The following is a 14,670-nucleotide window of genomic DNA, read 5'->3' as shown; positions in this document are numbered from 1 at the left end:
TGTTATATATAGTATAGGGTGTATTTTATACTTTTAAAATACTATATGGTTAACTTTAACAATTACACTTTTAATTCAATTAAATGGTTAACCTAAACCTTTATGGATTTATTAAATCTCTTTTAATTATACTCCTTAATTAATTAATAAAACCATAAGGGTGTGATTTGAACTTTTCAAAACATTACTAGGGTTTTAGAATTTAACATTCTTAATTAAACTTTTAATCAACTTTTGAATTCCAAAACTTGATGGCAAGTTTTGAAACATTTCAAAACATTAGGGTTTTAACTATTTAAATTTCAAAACTTCAAAACTTTTGGGTTCAAATTTAAACTATAAAACCTAAAGGGGAAAATATAAAACTTTTCATAACAACAAGGATCAAATAACAAATAATCTAAACTAACATTTAGTTACATAATTATCCATATTTGATTTGTTTAATGATTTCTTGCAAAACAATTTATCAATTTACTCAAAATAATTAATCAATTATCTTATAAGGAAATAATTATCTTGTTAATTGATAATTATCTTTAATTAGATCAAGAATATAGTCATATATATCATAAAATCGGATTTATATTGATCTAACATGATAAGGTAACTATCCATATGCAAAAACAGCAAGAAATCCCGAGATAAGCATTATCTGACGAGTTGACTCGTCGAGTCAGGCATGGACTCATCGAGTCTGCATGGACTCGGCGAGTTCATCCATGGACTCGGCGAGTCCAGCCTCCACAATCCAAAAAATCGAATTTTCAGTTATACAATGCATCAATACAATTGAAACCAAGCTAGGCTCTGATACCACTGATGGGTTTTGGTCATAAGATATCCTATGTGCTCATACAAACCCTAATGCTTGGATCTAGGTTTCTCTATTGTACATGCTTTGAATCCAAGACTATAAACACTAATTCTAGCATACAAGTAATCATATTAATATGTAATTAGGTTTAAGATCATACCTTGATTGTTATGTAGCAATAACAATCCCAATTCCTCCTTGAATTGACTTTGGAAGGCTTAGAGTCACAAGTGTCACTCCTCTAATGGTTCACAAACACCATAAGCAAGAGGATAAAGAGGAGAGAGGTTGGAGCCTGCCAAAAATGTGTAGAAACCCTAACAAGATCTTAGCCACGTTTTTGAGCCTTAAGGGGTCTTTATATAGTTGGGCTATTAGGGTTATCTAACAAGGAAACCCTAATTTGGATGCTTAAGCCCTAAGCAACCCATAGACTCCTTTTATCAAGCCCATGGATGATTTCCTTATGGGTTTCCCATTAGAATTCGTCCATCCCTTAATATAAGGCAATCCATGGCCCAAATTATAATTATCTTATAATTACAATTCCAGTCCCTTAAGTTTAATTAATCTCTTTTAGTCACAAAACTAATCACCAATTAATTATTGACTAATATTAATTAAACAATATGATTTCTCCTTTAATATATTATTCCCATAATATAATTAATAAATCATATTTAATCCTTTCTCTCCATAATTCATCCTATCAAGTTGCTTCGGTGAAGGCAACCCAAAAGGACCATGCACCATCGGGTCAAGTACATACCAAAATACTTATGGACTTAGACACTAATCCAACAAGAATAACGTTTAAGGGTAGTGGAGGCTCTCCAGGGTTTAGCCCCAAAGGCTTAAAGTCATTTATATAGGCCTCAAGTCCGACATTAGGGTTTTCTGTCCCCTGACGTGTACACCCCACGAACACCCTGGTACGCCCAGCGTACCTCCCAACACCCGCGTCCATGAAAGGCCCTAGTACCTAAGCATACGCCTAGGTATGCCCAACGTACTAAGGGACCAAAAAATGCAACAATTTAAATTTTAATGGGGTTCATGACATACCTTTTTATTTTGGATGTTACAGCTCTCCAACACACCAAATCAGATGCTCTTCTTTCATACCATACACTCTGAATGAGTCATTGCCACTTAACTGAATGATTAAGAGTCCACCAAACGGTCGTTAAGATCCTCCTATGAGCTCCTCGAATATAGATGAAATAGAGAACGATCCTAAAATCCTCATTATGAACTCGAAATAATATGTCTTTGTGATAAGATTGAACGAGTGTTTAGCTTGTCTTTTTGAGAGGCAAAAGTTATTTTTGGAAAATTTAAAAAAAGTCAGGTTTTCCTAACTTTTCCAAAAAGTCGGTTTTCTTTCTATCTAAAATCCAAAAGTAGTTTTTAAAATGTTCTTACCAAACATCTTTTACCTTTTATCTTTTCCAAAAAAGACTTTCGCCTTTCAAAAAGACAAGTTAAACACCCCCGAAGATGATTAAAAGTGATTAACCATATATAAGGGTAAAATATATTTACCAAAATTACTAAGAGTGGCACCATTTCATTGAGGGTTTAAATTGTTTACAATTTAACCAAAAAGACTGCAAGCATTATTTCGCAATAATAATAATAATAATAATAATAATAATAATAATAATAATAATAATAATAATAATAATAAATAACTTAATTAATTGTAAACAAAGAAGGTTAACTAACTGCTAAATTATTACCAAAATGTAAGGTCTTTAATTTGAACTAGAAAGTGACCCCACTACGCGGGGGTTTGATTTTTTGGATTAAGGAAACATTTTTTTGATTGTCTTTATGCTGGATGGATCGACTATTTTTATCTTTATAGTGGATGTATGAGATATGTCACAGAATATATACGAAATGATTTTTTTTCATTACATAGTCATTACATCATTTTAGATTAGATAAGTAGATGCAAAAGATATCTTCATTACAATGTTATTACATGGTTTTACTTTGTACAAGCTGATGCAAAAGAGGTTGATGTTGCAGAAGAGAGCGGTGCTGTTATGTCACGGTGCCTGATGGTCGTGCTGGATTTTGCTACACACATCGATTGCTTCTGACATGTTTTCCTGCATCATCCCGAACATATCGAGCATGAGCACGGTAATGTTGTTAAGGTCGGAAATGACTTGGGTAATGACTGTGAGCTCTTTGTATGGAAGTTCTTCTTGAGCATCGTGTAGTACTGTTTGTGTTGACTGTTGTGTACGTTTGTTGGAGGTTGGTTAAGGAGGTCTTCATCATCTGGAGGAAGTCGATGAGTTTCTACATGATGGTTTCCATGGTGGTTGTATGCTTTTGGTTTAATGGCGATTCATCTTGGATTCGTTTTATAGGGTCAACATGTGGTAGTTGAGTTGGAGTAAATATGGAGCATTTAATTATCACCTGGGAAGTGATGGAAGTGGGATGGCTGCAGCGGATGTAATGAAGGTTGAGTTGTTTTTTTCTTTTTTTGGTAGCTTTAGGGTATAGGGTTAGATATTCCATTTAATGTTGGTATTAAATGTATGTATAAGTTGTAATGTGAAGGGTTCGTTTTCTATGTTTTTTATTAATCAACCGTTGATTTTTCTGATGTTCACCATTTTTTTAATATTATTTTGTTAATATTTTGACTGTTCATTGGTTGGACAATGTTTGTAGGTAAGGTATAACGTATATAATGATAAAGTGATTATTTGGATTGTTTTGTGTGAGTATTCTTTTATAAATATATTATTTGATGTTTGTGTGTGTTCGTAGTTGTTTGTAATGTGTGTTTGTGATCCTTGCAAAATTGAATGGGTTAAACAACTGCTGTTAAAAAAAATCGGAATGTGAAAGTGTGAACTAAGAATATGAGACGGAAACGGCATTGCGATAGCAACATTCGTATCCAAGAGAAGAGGATGTCATGATGTTATTATTGTAACACTAAACATAGAGACATTAGTAGAGGTGGAATAGGTTCATTATGTTGAGCATCCATCTTGGTTGTTATTTGTTGGACTGCTTTCAAATATTTTCCGGTGTAGAACCTGTGTTGTGTTCACTAAGTGTCAGTAGATTGTTTAAACATATGCATGTAAATTTTTTTGTATGTGAATATGTATGTACCTGAAGGGTCATACGATAAGGACCGTGCGACTTTTTGAACTGCTGTAAATGGCTCTGGTGAGGTGTCGTTTTGTCACTTTCTTGCTATTTGGATTGGAGCCGGTGTTGTCGGGATAGACGTGTCGGCCATCGTTGTTAATGTCTTGTGGTCTATTATTATGAAACGTATGTTTTGTGGAGATGATCCTCTGAGCATTTGGATGGACATTTTCTTTGGTTCTTCTTTGTGATTTGTAATGGCCTGAGGTAGAAAACGTCCATCTGTTAGCGGGTTGTTGGATAGGAAGTTGTCAAGGGTTGATTTCACGAGTTTCCAACATGAGGTCTCTGACATGGTTGTGGTGATTGTGTTGGTCGCATCACTAACGATTACGGACAGTTTGTACCTATTAACGTCACATATTCGTTAATATTGTGTATGTAGGGTAATTAAATATATTATGTTAATCGAATGATGATTACGTGTAGTTTGGTTTGTCGATATGTCCATGAGCGCTGCAGAACCAATCTTTCCCTCGTCTAAAGATCGAATCTTTGCAATTTGGACAGGTGGTTTGGTACCAACTATTTTGGTAGACAAAGTCTTTAATGGATGCACGCACAAGGAAGGTTTTGGCCTGTAGGTTCATGGAAATGGGTGAGTTGATTAGTGTATGTCGTAGAGTAGCAGTAATTTGATATTACGAGGAGTTCTGATCTGTTTTTTGACTTCATCTCGTATAGAGTAGTGGGTGTTCCTGGTATTGGTGGTAGTGGTCGTGAGGGTCCTGTAAAGCTGATTTGATAGAGTTATTATTATAGAGTTTTGAATGTGATATTTGTAATTTGTGTGTATAATATGTATGCGTTATAGGTTTGTAAGAGATATTGTTTATGGTATATCGGGGTTGACATAGATGTGCGTGGTGTGTGATGAGCCGTGATGTAGTGCTCCTGTACATAAATCACTTGAACATTAGATATATGACCAGGGACAATATGGTAGTTGGTGATAGTATGTGTGTGATGGTATGTATGGTATAATACCGTTTGAGATGGACGGTTTTAGGTTCGTGACTGCAACAACAGTTGCTGCGGGTGGTGGATGTAGGGAGTCACGGTCGAACTTTTGTGGATTTCCTATGCAGTCCTTCCATAGGTTGATTGCGATTTAACTGCCATTGATACATTGAAATAATTGTTTTGTATTAGTTCCATATGAGAGTAATGGTTATTAAATTTTGTTGGTTGTTATAGATACCTTTCGTCGGTTAGTATAAGCAGGACAAATGATTCCCCACCTATTTTCGTGCAGTCCCTGATTTTCGATAGGACACCGATGTAGTATGAAGATAAGTAAAAAGCAAGTGTATGAGAGAAAGATATTGAATAGTGTGGAGGGTTGAGAGAAGTACCTGGGTAGTAAGGCGGTGTTTCTCCGAGTTCAATAAGATTTGTTTTTGTGAGGAAACGGAACCAAGTTTTGGGTATAGTTACTATTTCTGGAATGTGTTAAATTACAGACATGAGTCCAACGTCAATGTAGAAGTCGTTTTCAAGGAACTTTTGATACTTTTCTAGCTTTGGGCAGCTGTAATCTGATATTGTGTAACATTCCAGGACGTTTAGTACAGATTCGATATAACTCTGGTTGGTTCGTTGGCCAAGAATCTGTATAGCATCGCCCTATAAAAAATGAATGAAATATAAGTTAGTGTATGAAAGTAAAATAAAAATTTCCATAGATTTATTTGGGAATAACTTACAAATTTGTCGACACCTAGGTACTAGGTTTCATAGCGTCGGACATCATGTCTCCATTTCCGTAGTATCCTAACTTGTAAGGGACCCCCAATCCCGTCTGTCTTAAGGTCGGAGATGTTGGTCATCGGTGATGTCCAGTGTCTACTTGGAAGAAATGTAGGGGAATTAGTGTTATGGTTATATGTGAATAAGGTGCAGTATGTAAAGAAGAAGATTGAAATGCGTGACATTTCATTGATGGGAAATAATAATAGTGATAATAATAATAATTGACGTTCGAAAGATGGGAAAAAATAATAGGGATGATAATGAGTTAGAGAACGAAAAACTTGATCATGTTGGAGGACGGTTTGTGAATATGGGAAAGATGGTTGGCAGTGATACGATAGACCTCGGTTGTAGCAACTTTCTGCAATAGATCTTTGAAAGCGATGTTTTTTGTGTGATTCTCTTGTGTTGGGCTGTTAGTTTGTATTAGTATTTTTATCGAATCTGATGATGTTGCTCGTGAAAGGGCGACATAAAGTTGACCGTGTGAAAAGACGGGCTGTGGTAAGTACACTCCAATTCTACGTAAAGATTGCCCTTGGCTCTTATTGATGGTCATTGCATAGCAGACTTTCAATGGGAACTGTTTTCGTAAGAAAGTGAAGGGTATGTCTGGTGACTTATGTATAAACTTTATACGTGGTATATATATATACACGTTTTCCAATGCAAGTTCCAGTCATGATTATTCCTTCATTTACGTTTGGTAGCAACTAGGAAACTATCAAACGTGCGCCATTACATAAGCCTTGCTTTTGGTTGATGTTTCGTAAGAGCATTATTGGACAATGTATTTTGAGTTTCAGTTCATGCGGGGGTATTCCTGGAAAGGTTACGTGGTTTAGGTATTCAATCGGATATAGGCCTTCGAAATCAGGCGTATATTTTCCATTTGGTTGGATTGTATCTAAATTGTTATACGTTCTTCCGTCCGATGTAACCATCTTTAGGATTTGTTCATTTATGTCATCAACTGTATCATTCGTAGGTGACACAATTGCTTTCACTGAAAGGTCAGCCGCGGTCGGGGTCGTAAGTGTGGTATCTCCATAAACAAAGTGTATAAGGGTTTTCATAGACTCAGGTCCTGGTTTTATCTGGAGAGAATCTGGAATTTCGATGAAGCTCGAGTCTTGTGGGTCGTCCTTGTCTGGTACACCAATAGCTCTGTCTCCGATGCGTAGCAACCATGTTGCAAAAGCCGATGCAGACATCAAACCATTAGCAGTTATTTCGGATGAGTCAACTCGCATGTTCCTACGTAGTAGACAGATTCTGAAGAACCGCCATAGGTATGAACTCGGTAGAGTTAAGCTAATGGTCTCTGATCGTGTAGTATTTGGTAGGACAGGAAGTGTTTGCCTGAAGTCACCACCAAGAAGAACAGATATGCCACCAAAGAGTTGGTCATCACAATCTAATACATCTCTGAGTGAACGGTCTAGAAATTCAAAACATCTTCTGTCACTCATAGGTGCTTCATCCCAAACAATGAGTGATGTGCGTTGTAAAAGATCAGCGAGAAATGTCCTTTTTTTTTATATCATAGGATTTTTTTTTTCTATCAGGTCGATTGGGATTTTGAACCTTGAATGGGCCCTTGTTCCAGAAGGAAGCAAAAGAGATGCGATCCCGGAAGCTGCAACCGCCAATATAAATTTTCCTTTAGACCTTAGGTAGGAGATAATAGTAGTCCATAGGAATGTCTTTCCAGTACCTCCATGTCCATAGACGAACATCAGTATTGGCTTTCTATTTTCAATTGACTCTGTGACAGCATTATAGACTGAAAGTTGATCGATATTTAGCTGTGGCAGGAGGGTCTGATGTTGTCTATTTAGGGTTTCTCTGTCATAGCTCATCTCTTCAAGCAGTTGGCGATTTTGCAAAACACTATTGATTTTATTTGTAGGAATTGGGAGACCGAAAACAACCATTGATTTAGATGGGATAGAAGAACGGAGGGTGTTATCTAGATCGTTTAATAGTTGCTGCTGGATGATGTCCGTAAAAGAGGCAACATCCTTATCTGGCATTTCCCTTTGCATTGCGTGTAAGTAGTCGTCCTTCATTTTTTCACACGCGAATTCCCACAGTGTTTGTGGGTTGCTAACTTCGCAGAAAAGCAAAAGTTGACAGAAAAGAGAGCGAAGTTGTGGCGAAGTTGCCCAAACGGATGCTTCGGTGAATGCGGTGAGCCTTTCGGCGTCGTTGCCTATTAGGTTTAGTGCGTTGCAAGCGGCTCTGAAGGTTGGGTAAATGGTACCAGAGACAGCCTGTAAGTCTTGAAAAGACATAAAACCCTTTTGGTGACAAAGCAACATACGTAGGTAAAATAATTCGCCTGACATACTAAATGACTTGAAAGACTTACAGACTGTCTCCGGTAGGCCGTCACCTTACCTATCTAGAATACCCAAAAGCTTATAACACAAGCCGCCCAATCATCTTTGATGACTCATCAACCCGAGGGCTCAACGACTTGAAAGACTTTTCCCATTTATAGGCTTTTGGGTATTCTAGATAGGGAAGGTGACGGCCTGCTGGATCTCTTGTATTGCTGCGAAACCACCCTATAACAGTTGTGATGGTGTTGTATCGGTTCGAGAGAACTTCTGGTATTGTCGAGTCTTCCTTAAACAGTAGTTGTTGCATGTTTTCTTCGTGTACCGAGAGAACCTGAACAAGCGGATGTCGAAGGTGTATGTGAAAGTTTAGAATGCGCCATGCTGCTTCGTGTGGACATATGTAACGGCCATCTAGGAAATTCTTCACCTCGTCCACATATCGAAGTTGAGGATTCTGTGGCGCGTCCTGATTACCAGAGATTATGACAGGGGTGGATTCATCGGGTTGTTCTGCTTTTTGGATTGTGTATCTAACACGATCTGCTCCTTTCGAGATGTATTTGAATAGGTATTTTATCATCATGTTCCATCCACAATATTCGATGTTGACGTGTATGCGGAAGCGTGAGGAAAGTCTTCTATTGTAAGGCACAATGTAACCGTTGTTTATAAGTTGTCCATGTTGATTTATATGGTACGCAGATGCTTTACGTTTGTAATGAACGTAGCCTTCTGTGTCAAACAATGTGGAATCAAGAAAGGGCTTAGGGAAACACTTGCGGCATTTACCATCCTGCATACATGGAGCTTTTGGGTTGATCAGTCCACACTGGCCGTGTATCATACAGCTAGTTATTGTCTCATACAGTTCCGAATCTGTGACAGGATCTAGCAGCTCCGCTGTGATATATGTATCAACATCAGCTGCAGTTCTTATTCTGTCAGCTGCCTTTACCCAAATTAGAGTATGGCAATGTGGAAGGCCTCTCTTTTGGAATTCAATGGTGTACAAATCCGCATTGTCAAAAGGTAACCTATGAAGAATATACCGCTGAATATTAAAAATAAGGTTGTGAGGTAATTTCGGTAACTTCTAAAATGCCTAGTTAAATAGAGTTTGGATGTGCAAAGAGGATAATAGTAAATCTTATTGTAAACATAACCATTGTTATCGATTGTAAAAAGATAAACGGTGCAAAATTTCCATCTGTAGATATATTTCGATAGGACGAAATTCATAGGTGGGAACGTATATACAGTTGAATATTTGTTGTTTTAATTGTGGGTTGGGACAACAGCTTTGATATGACAAATCAGGCAAAAAACCAAATAACTGTAAAAACTAAAAATTATTATCCAATATGTATAGGTAAATGCTGCGAAAATTCATAATTTTATGAAAAAGAAAGTTAGTATCGAAACCTAAATTTGTGTATCTATTATGTATAAAGAAATGGTTGAATGGAAAGGCACAGCTGGGAAGAATGAATCCAAATGAAAAAAAAAAGTTAAAATAAAAATCTGTTGAGGGGTAAAGTAGGAAAGTTTTGAAAGTGTAATTAAAAAAAAGTTTGGGTATGTCAACAGGATAATGGTAAATGTTATTGTAAACATAGCAAGTATCGTTTCCAAACGAGATAAAGAACTAAAAGGAAAAATCTGTTGGGGGTTAAAATGGAAAAGTTTTGAAAAGTTTCAATAGTAGACTAGAACAGGATAATAGTAAATTTTGTTCTAAACATAACAAATATCATTATTGATGATGTATTTACAATGCATATGGATAAACGGTGATAAATTTTCATCAGCTAAGGCTATAAGTATAAACAGTGTCCATTTAGTATAAATGTAGTGTATTATTGGTAATGTAATCTTTTTGAGATTCATATTTTTTAATTCTGGCTTATGTGCGGAAAGAAGATGTAGATTAAATGTAAAAAAATTTCATCTTACATGGAGGTTTGAAAACAAAATACAGGAGTTATTGTAAAGGTAATATTAAAAATGGGACGGCGGACACCAAAATGGAAATGTGGCAATGTTTAAAAGGACCCAACAACGAAGAGGGGTAATATGGGAAACTTTTAAAAGCTGAAGTAAATTATTATAGCAAACATTAGAATGGATAGAAAAAACAGCAGGCAAGGGTTGTTAAACAAAAAGGTCATATAAAATACAAATGAAAAGAAGACGTACATACAGCCACATATGAGATACAGTCAAAACTGCTGACAGAGGGCATATTTAGTAGAAAAGTATATAGGTATAAAAATTGTACATTTAGGATGATGAGTTTATGTTTTTTTTAATAATTGGTCACAATACATCAAAAGAGAAGGGTTATGATATAAGTTTTTGTTCTAAAAACCTAACAGTAAGGGCATAAGTCACTAATAAATGAAATTTCTGATATTAAGTTTTTGTTTTAAAAAGCTAACAGCAAGGGCATAATTCACTAATAAATGAAATTTCTGAATAAAATTGAAATTGAGAAGAAAAAAACAAAGAAATTCATTAATGAATACTTACTGATAACTATTGATTTTTCAAAGCACTGATAAATACATTTGACAACCCATATAGATGAATCATCAACATCAACATTACCAACAAAATAATTTTCATTCAGGTCATCCAAAAATTTATAAAAAAAAAGAAAAAATAAACAATATTGTAAAATGTGTGCATAAATATTTTGACAAAGGAATAAGATAATGCTCCTTAGCATGAAGTTCTTTATAATAAACAGTTACATCGAACAGCATAACAAAAATCATGAATAGAAAGGGACTTCAAAACCATAACAGTAAAAGGAACAGCAGGAGCTTCTATATCCACAGAGATCAACCACAAATTCCAATATTGCCCTTAAAGAACTTATAAGTGATATCAGCTACAAAAGGTAAAAAAAAAAAAAAAAAAAAACCTTTTTTTTAGGATATAAGTTATAGAAGGGCAAAATGGTCAATAATAAATTAGGTAGATTTAAACCAAACCTCAAATAATGAAAACTCAAACATTCTCTAGCAACCTCAGATTATTTAAACCAAACCTCAAATAATGAAAACTCAAACATTCTCTAGCAACCTCAGATTATGAAAACTGACACTACCATTGCGTACATATACCTAAGGAAAATCAACATAGCATTCACTTATTTTCCTCATTTGTAATATCATTCATTTTCTTCGATCTAATCATCAAATCCAAAACTTTCTATAAAAAAGAAGGTGTTAAATCTTATGAAAAGAATCCTGAAACCTGGTAGTGTTTAAAACAACCGAAAAACCAAGAAGGGTAATATGGAAAACTTTTAAAAGCAGAAGTAAATTGTTATCATAAACATAAGAACTGTTAAAAAAAGCCACAAAAAAGGGTTCTTAAACAAAGAAGGCATATACAACACAAATGAAAAAGAAGACGTACATGCATCGACAACTCCAAAAGGTTTATCCGCCTTAAGGAAGTCTATGAATTCATGGACCTTTATGTGGAAGATTCTAGCAATGATATCCGCCCGACTATGAACATCTCTCTGGCGATGTGTTTTCATATAACGGGTAATATTGGGCAATTTTACATTACAGGTAAATGTAATGAAGTACTGTGGATTCCCATACACTCGGCAAATCGAAAGTGCGTCCTGATAGTGACTATACATAAACCGAGGCCCACCATTAAACGATGCAGGTAAGAAAACCTGCTTCCCAACAGTACGCGCCTCTCTGTCCCCTTTTGATAGAGCGTCATACAGGCAGTAACATAATCGCTCCGAAGATTAGACTAATGTTTGGTTATGTACTTAAGACGGCTCTCTTCAATACAGGTGTACGCATCTACTAAATACTGTTGGAATTTTGGATTATTCCAATCATTGATTCTTTCCTTTTCTTATTCACGTATTTTTCTATCCTTTATTGTGTTTCCTTTTCTTAGCCTTGAAGATAGGATCTCTTATTTTCTTCCTCTATATATATATTGTGTGTTTTCTGTAATGAATACAATAGAAGAAAATATTTTCTGGTCTTCTACTATTTTATATGGTATCAGAGCGGGTTACATACCGCTTGAACAAAACCCTAAAATAACCATCTCCATTCAACATGGCTGGGGAAGACGACAATGGCAGCGGCTCATCAAACAAGACTGACAACGAATCATCCGACCATGGCTCTCCTTACTATCTTCACCCGTCAGACTATCCTAGGCAAATGCATGTGAATGAAACATTAAACGACAACAACTATCTTGATTGGGTTCAAGAAATGGAGAATTTTCTGTTTGCGAAAAATAAAATAGGGTTCGTTGACGGAACCCTTCAGAAACCAGAGAAGACACACGCTAATCACATGGGGTGGCTTCGATGCGATGCCATGATTAAAGGATGGCTGACTACAGCCATGGAAAGGGAGATCAGATCTAGTGTCAAATATGCTAGCACTGCCGAAGAAATCTGGAACGACCTCCGTGAGCGCTTCGGGAAGGAAAGCGCACCTAGGGCGTATGAACTAAAACAACTTCTCACAACAACTAAGCAAGACGGAGCTTCTGTTTCTGCATATTACACCAAGCTAAGGGCACTTTGGGACGAGATAAGTTCAGTTTTTAATATACCCAAATGTTCTTGTGCAGGTTGCAAATGTGGGATCAGTAAAAGACTCACTGAACTAAGAGACAAGGAGAGATTATACGAGTTCTTACTTGGACTCGACAGTGAGTTATCCACGATCAGAACCCAAATATTAGCAATGAAGCCTATTCCTACTTTAGGTGAGGCATACCACCTTGTGGCAGAAGACGAGCAGCAACGGGCAATCTCAACTGGAAAAAGGACCAATAGTGAAACAGCTGCGTTTCAAGCTCACATAAAACATGATGCTGATGTTTGGTCACAGAGAAAAACGGGTCCAAGAAATGGAAAAAGAGGAGGAAATGATAAAGTTGAACATTGTGATTTTTGCGGGAAAGACGGACACACTCGCGACGGTTGTTTCAAGCGGATCGGTTACCCGGAATGGTGGCCCGGCAAAGGGAAACCAGAAAAAGGAAAAGCGAAAGCAGCTTTTGTTGAAACAGAACGGGACTCAATGAATGATAAGCATGGTGATGAAAAGATTACTATAGCTGGACTAAGCAGCGAACAGTATAGGCAATTTGTCAATCTGTTCACAGCGAAAAATTCTCAGAATATTGATGTTACTCAACCGGCAGCCAACATGGCAGGTAAATTTGATGAAGGTAACGATTGGGTTGTAGACTCAGGTTGTACCGAGCACATAACTCACATTCTTGATTCTATTCACAACAATATTGAACCATCACTTGAATTACCTGTGACAATACCAAATGGCGACTCTATTCCTGTAAAGGGAAAAGGAACTTGTACTTTACCTAACGGGAGTGAAATCCGAGATGTTTTATATGTTCCGGACTTCACGTGTAACTTGTTATCTGTTAGCCGGTTAACAAAAGGACTTAAATGTGCCGTAACATTCTTCCCGGATTTTTTTGTTATGCAGGACTTGAGTTCGAGGAGATTGATTGGGACGGGTAGTTGCCAACGAGGTCTATACCGGATGAAAGTCAAAGAAAATAAAAGAGAAGCCTTAGCAACAACAGGTGAAGTATGGCACAAACGCTTGGGACATGCCTCATATAGCAAACTTTCACATTTTGATTTTTTTTCTTTAAGCTCGAACAATATGGTTTGTGACTCTTGTGCAAGGGAAAAGTTTACTAGATTGCCCTTTTCTATTAGTTCTATCAAATCAACAGAGTGTTTTGAACTTTTACATTGCGATATATGGGGAAAATACCGAACGCCTTCACTTACGCATGCAAATTATTTTCTTACGATCGTTGATGATTTTAGTCGATCAATATGGGTTTTTCTTTTACGACATAAATCCGATGCAAGTGATTGCTTGATTGGTTTCTGTAAAATGATCAAAACTCAATTTAATAAATGTGTAAAAAGGGTCCGGTGTGATAATGGGGGGGAATTCACCTCGAATCGCATGGTGAACTTTTACACGGAACAAGGAATTCTTCTCGAAACCACTTGTCCCCATACCCCTCAACAAAATGGGGTTGTTGAGCGAAAACATCAACATTTACTCGAGACAGCAAGAGCTCTACGATTTGAAGCAAAGTTACCTTCTACCTTTTGGGGCGAGTGCATCTTAACGGCAGCTTACATCATAAATCGTCTCCCTTCCAAGACGATTGACAACAAAACCCCATACGAAATTGTCTACAACCAAAAACCAAGTTATGACCACATGAAAGTTTTTGGTTGTCTTGCTTATTATCGCAACACAGAAACGAGAGGAGATAAGTTCGAGGAAAGGGGGAGACCGGGAATTTTCTTGGGTTACCCGCATGGCACAAAGGGATATAAGATTTTTGATATAAAGAACAAGAAAATGGTGGTATCAAGAGACGTAAAATTTGTTGAAAATATGTTTCCCCATGGTAAAGAAAAAATACAAATTGAAAATGAAGAAGGCGATATATTCGAAGCACCCACATGGCATCATAAAACCTTTACCGATGAACAAACCG

General features: G+C 36.6%; 1 protein-coding gene across 1 annotated transcript; it reads right to left on the bottom strand.

The window, feature by feature from the left end:
* Positions 1-5,458: 5,458 nt before the first annotated feature.
* On the bottom strand, positions 5,459-8,109 carry LOC145045733 (uncharacterized). Its single transcript, XM_078994055.1, has 3 exons — positions 7,346-8,109; positions 6,595-7,288; positions 5,459-5,632 (listed from the first exon to the last, which is right to left on the bottom strand). Exons 1-3 carry the CDS (start codon positions 8,107-8,109, stop codon positions 5,459-5,461), a joined length of 1,632 nt encoding a protein of 543 aa, XP_078850181.1.
* Between the last annotated feature and the right edge of the window lie 6,561 nt (positions 8,110-14,670).

This window comes from Lactuca saligna, chromosome 5 (assembly GCF_052625555.1).
Source record: "Lactuca saligna cultivar CGN05327 chromosome 5, ASM5262555v1, whole genome shotgun sequence".
NCBI lineage: Eukaryota > Viridiplantae > Streptophyta > Magnoliopsida > Asterales > Asteraceae > Lactuca > Lactuca saligna.
This window is presented reverse-complemented; position numbering and strand designations above follow the sequence as displayed.

What these genes read in the sequence shown, in the direction of transcription:
- LOC145045733 (XM_078994055.1), bottom strand. Translation starts at nt 8,109, where the DNA reads ATGTCAGGCGAATTATTTTACCTACGTATGTTGCTTTGTCACCAAAAG. An exon ending in GGAACAAGGGCCCATTCAAG is followed by an intron (nt 7,289 to 7,345) that starts GTTCAAAATCCC and finishes ATAAAAAAAAAG; the next exon opens with GACATTTCTCGCTGATCTTT. An exon ending in CGATTGAATACCTAAACCAC is followed by an intron (nt 5,633 to 6,594) that starts GTAACCTTTCCA and finishes CATTTTTTATAG; the next exon opens with GGCGATGCTATACAGATTCT.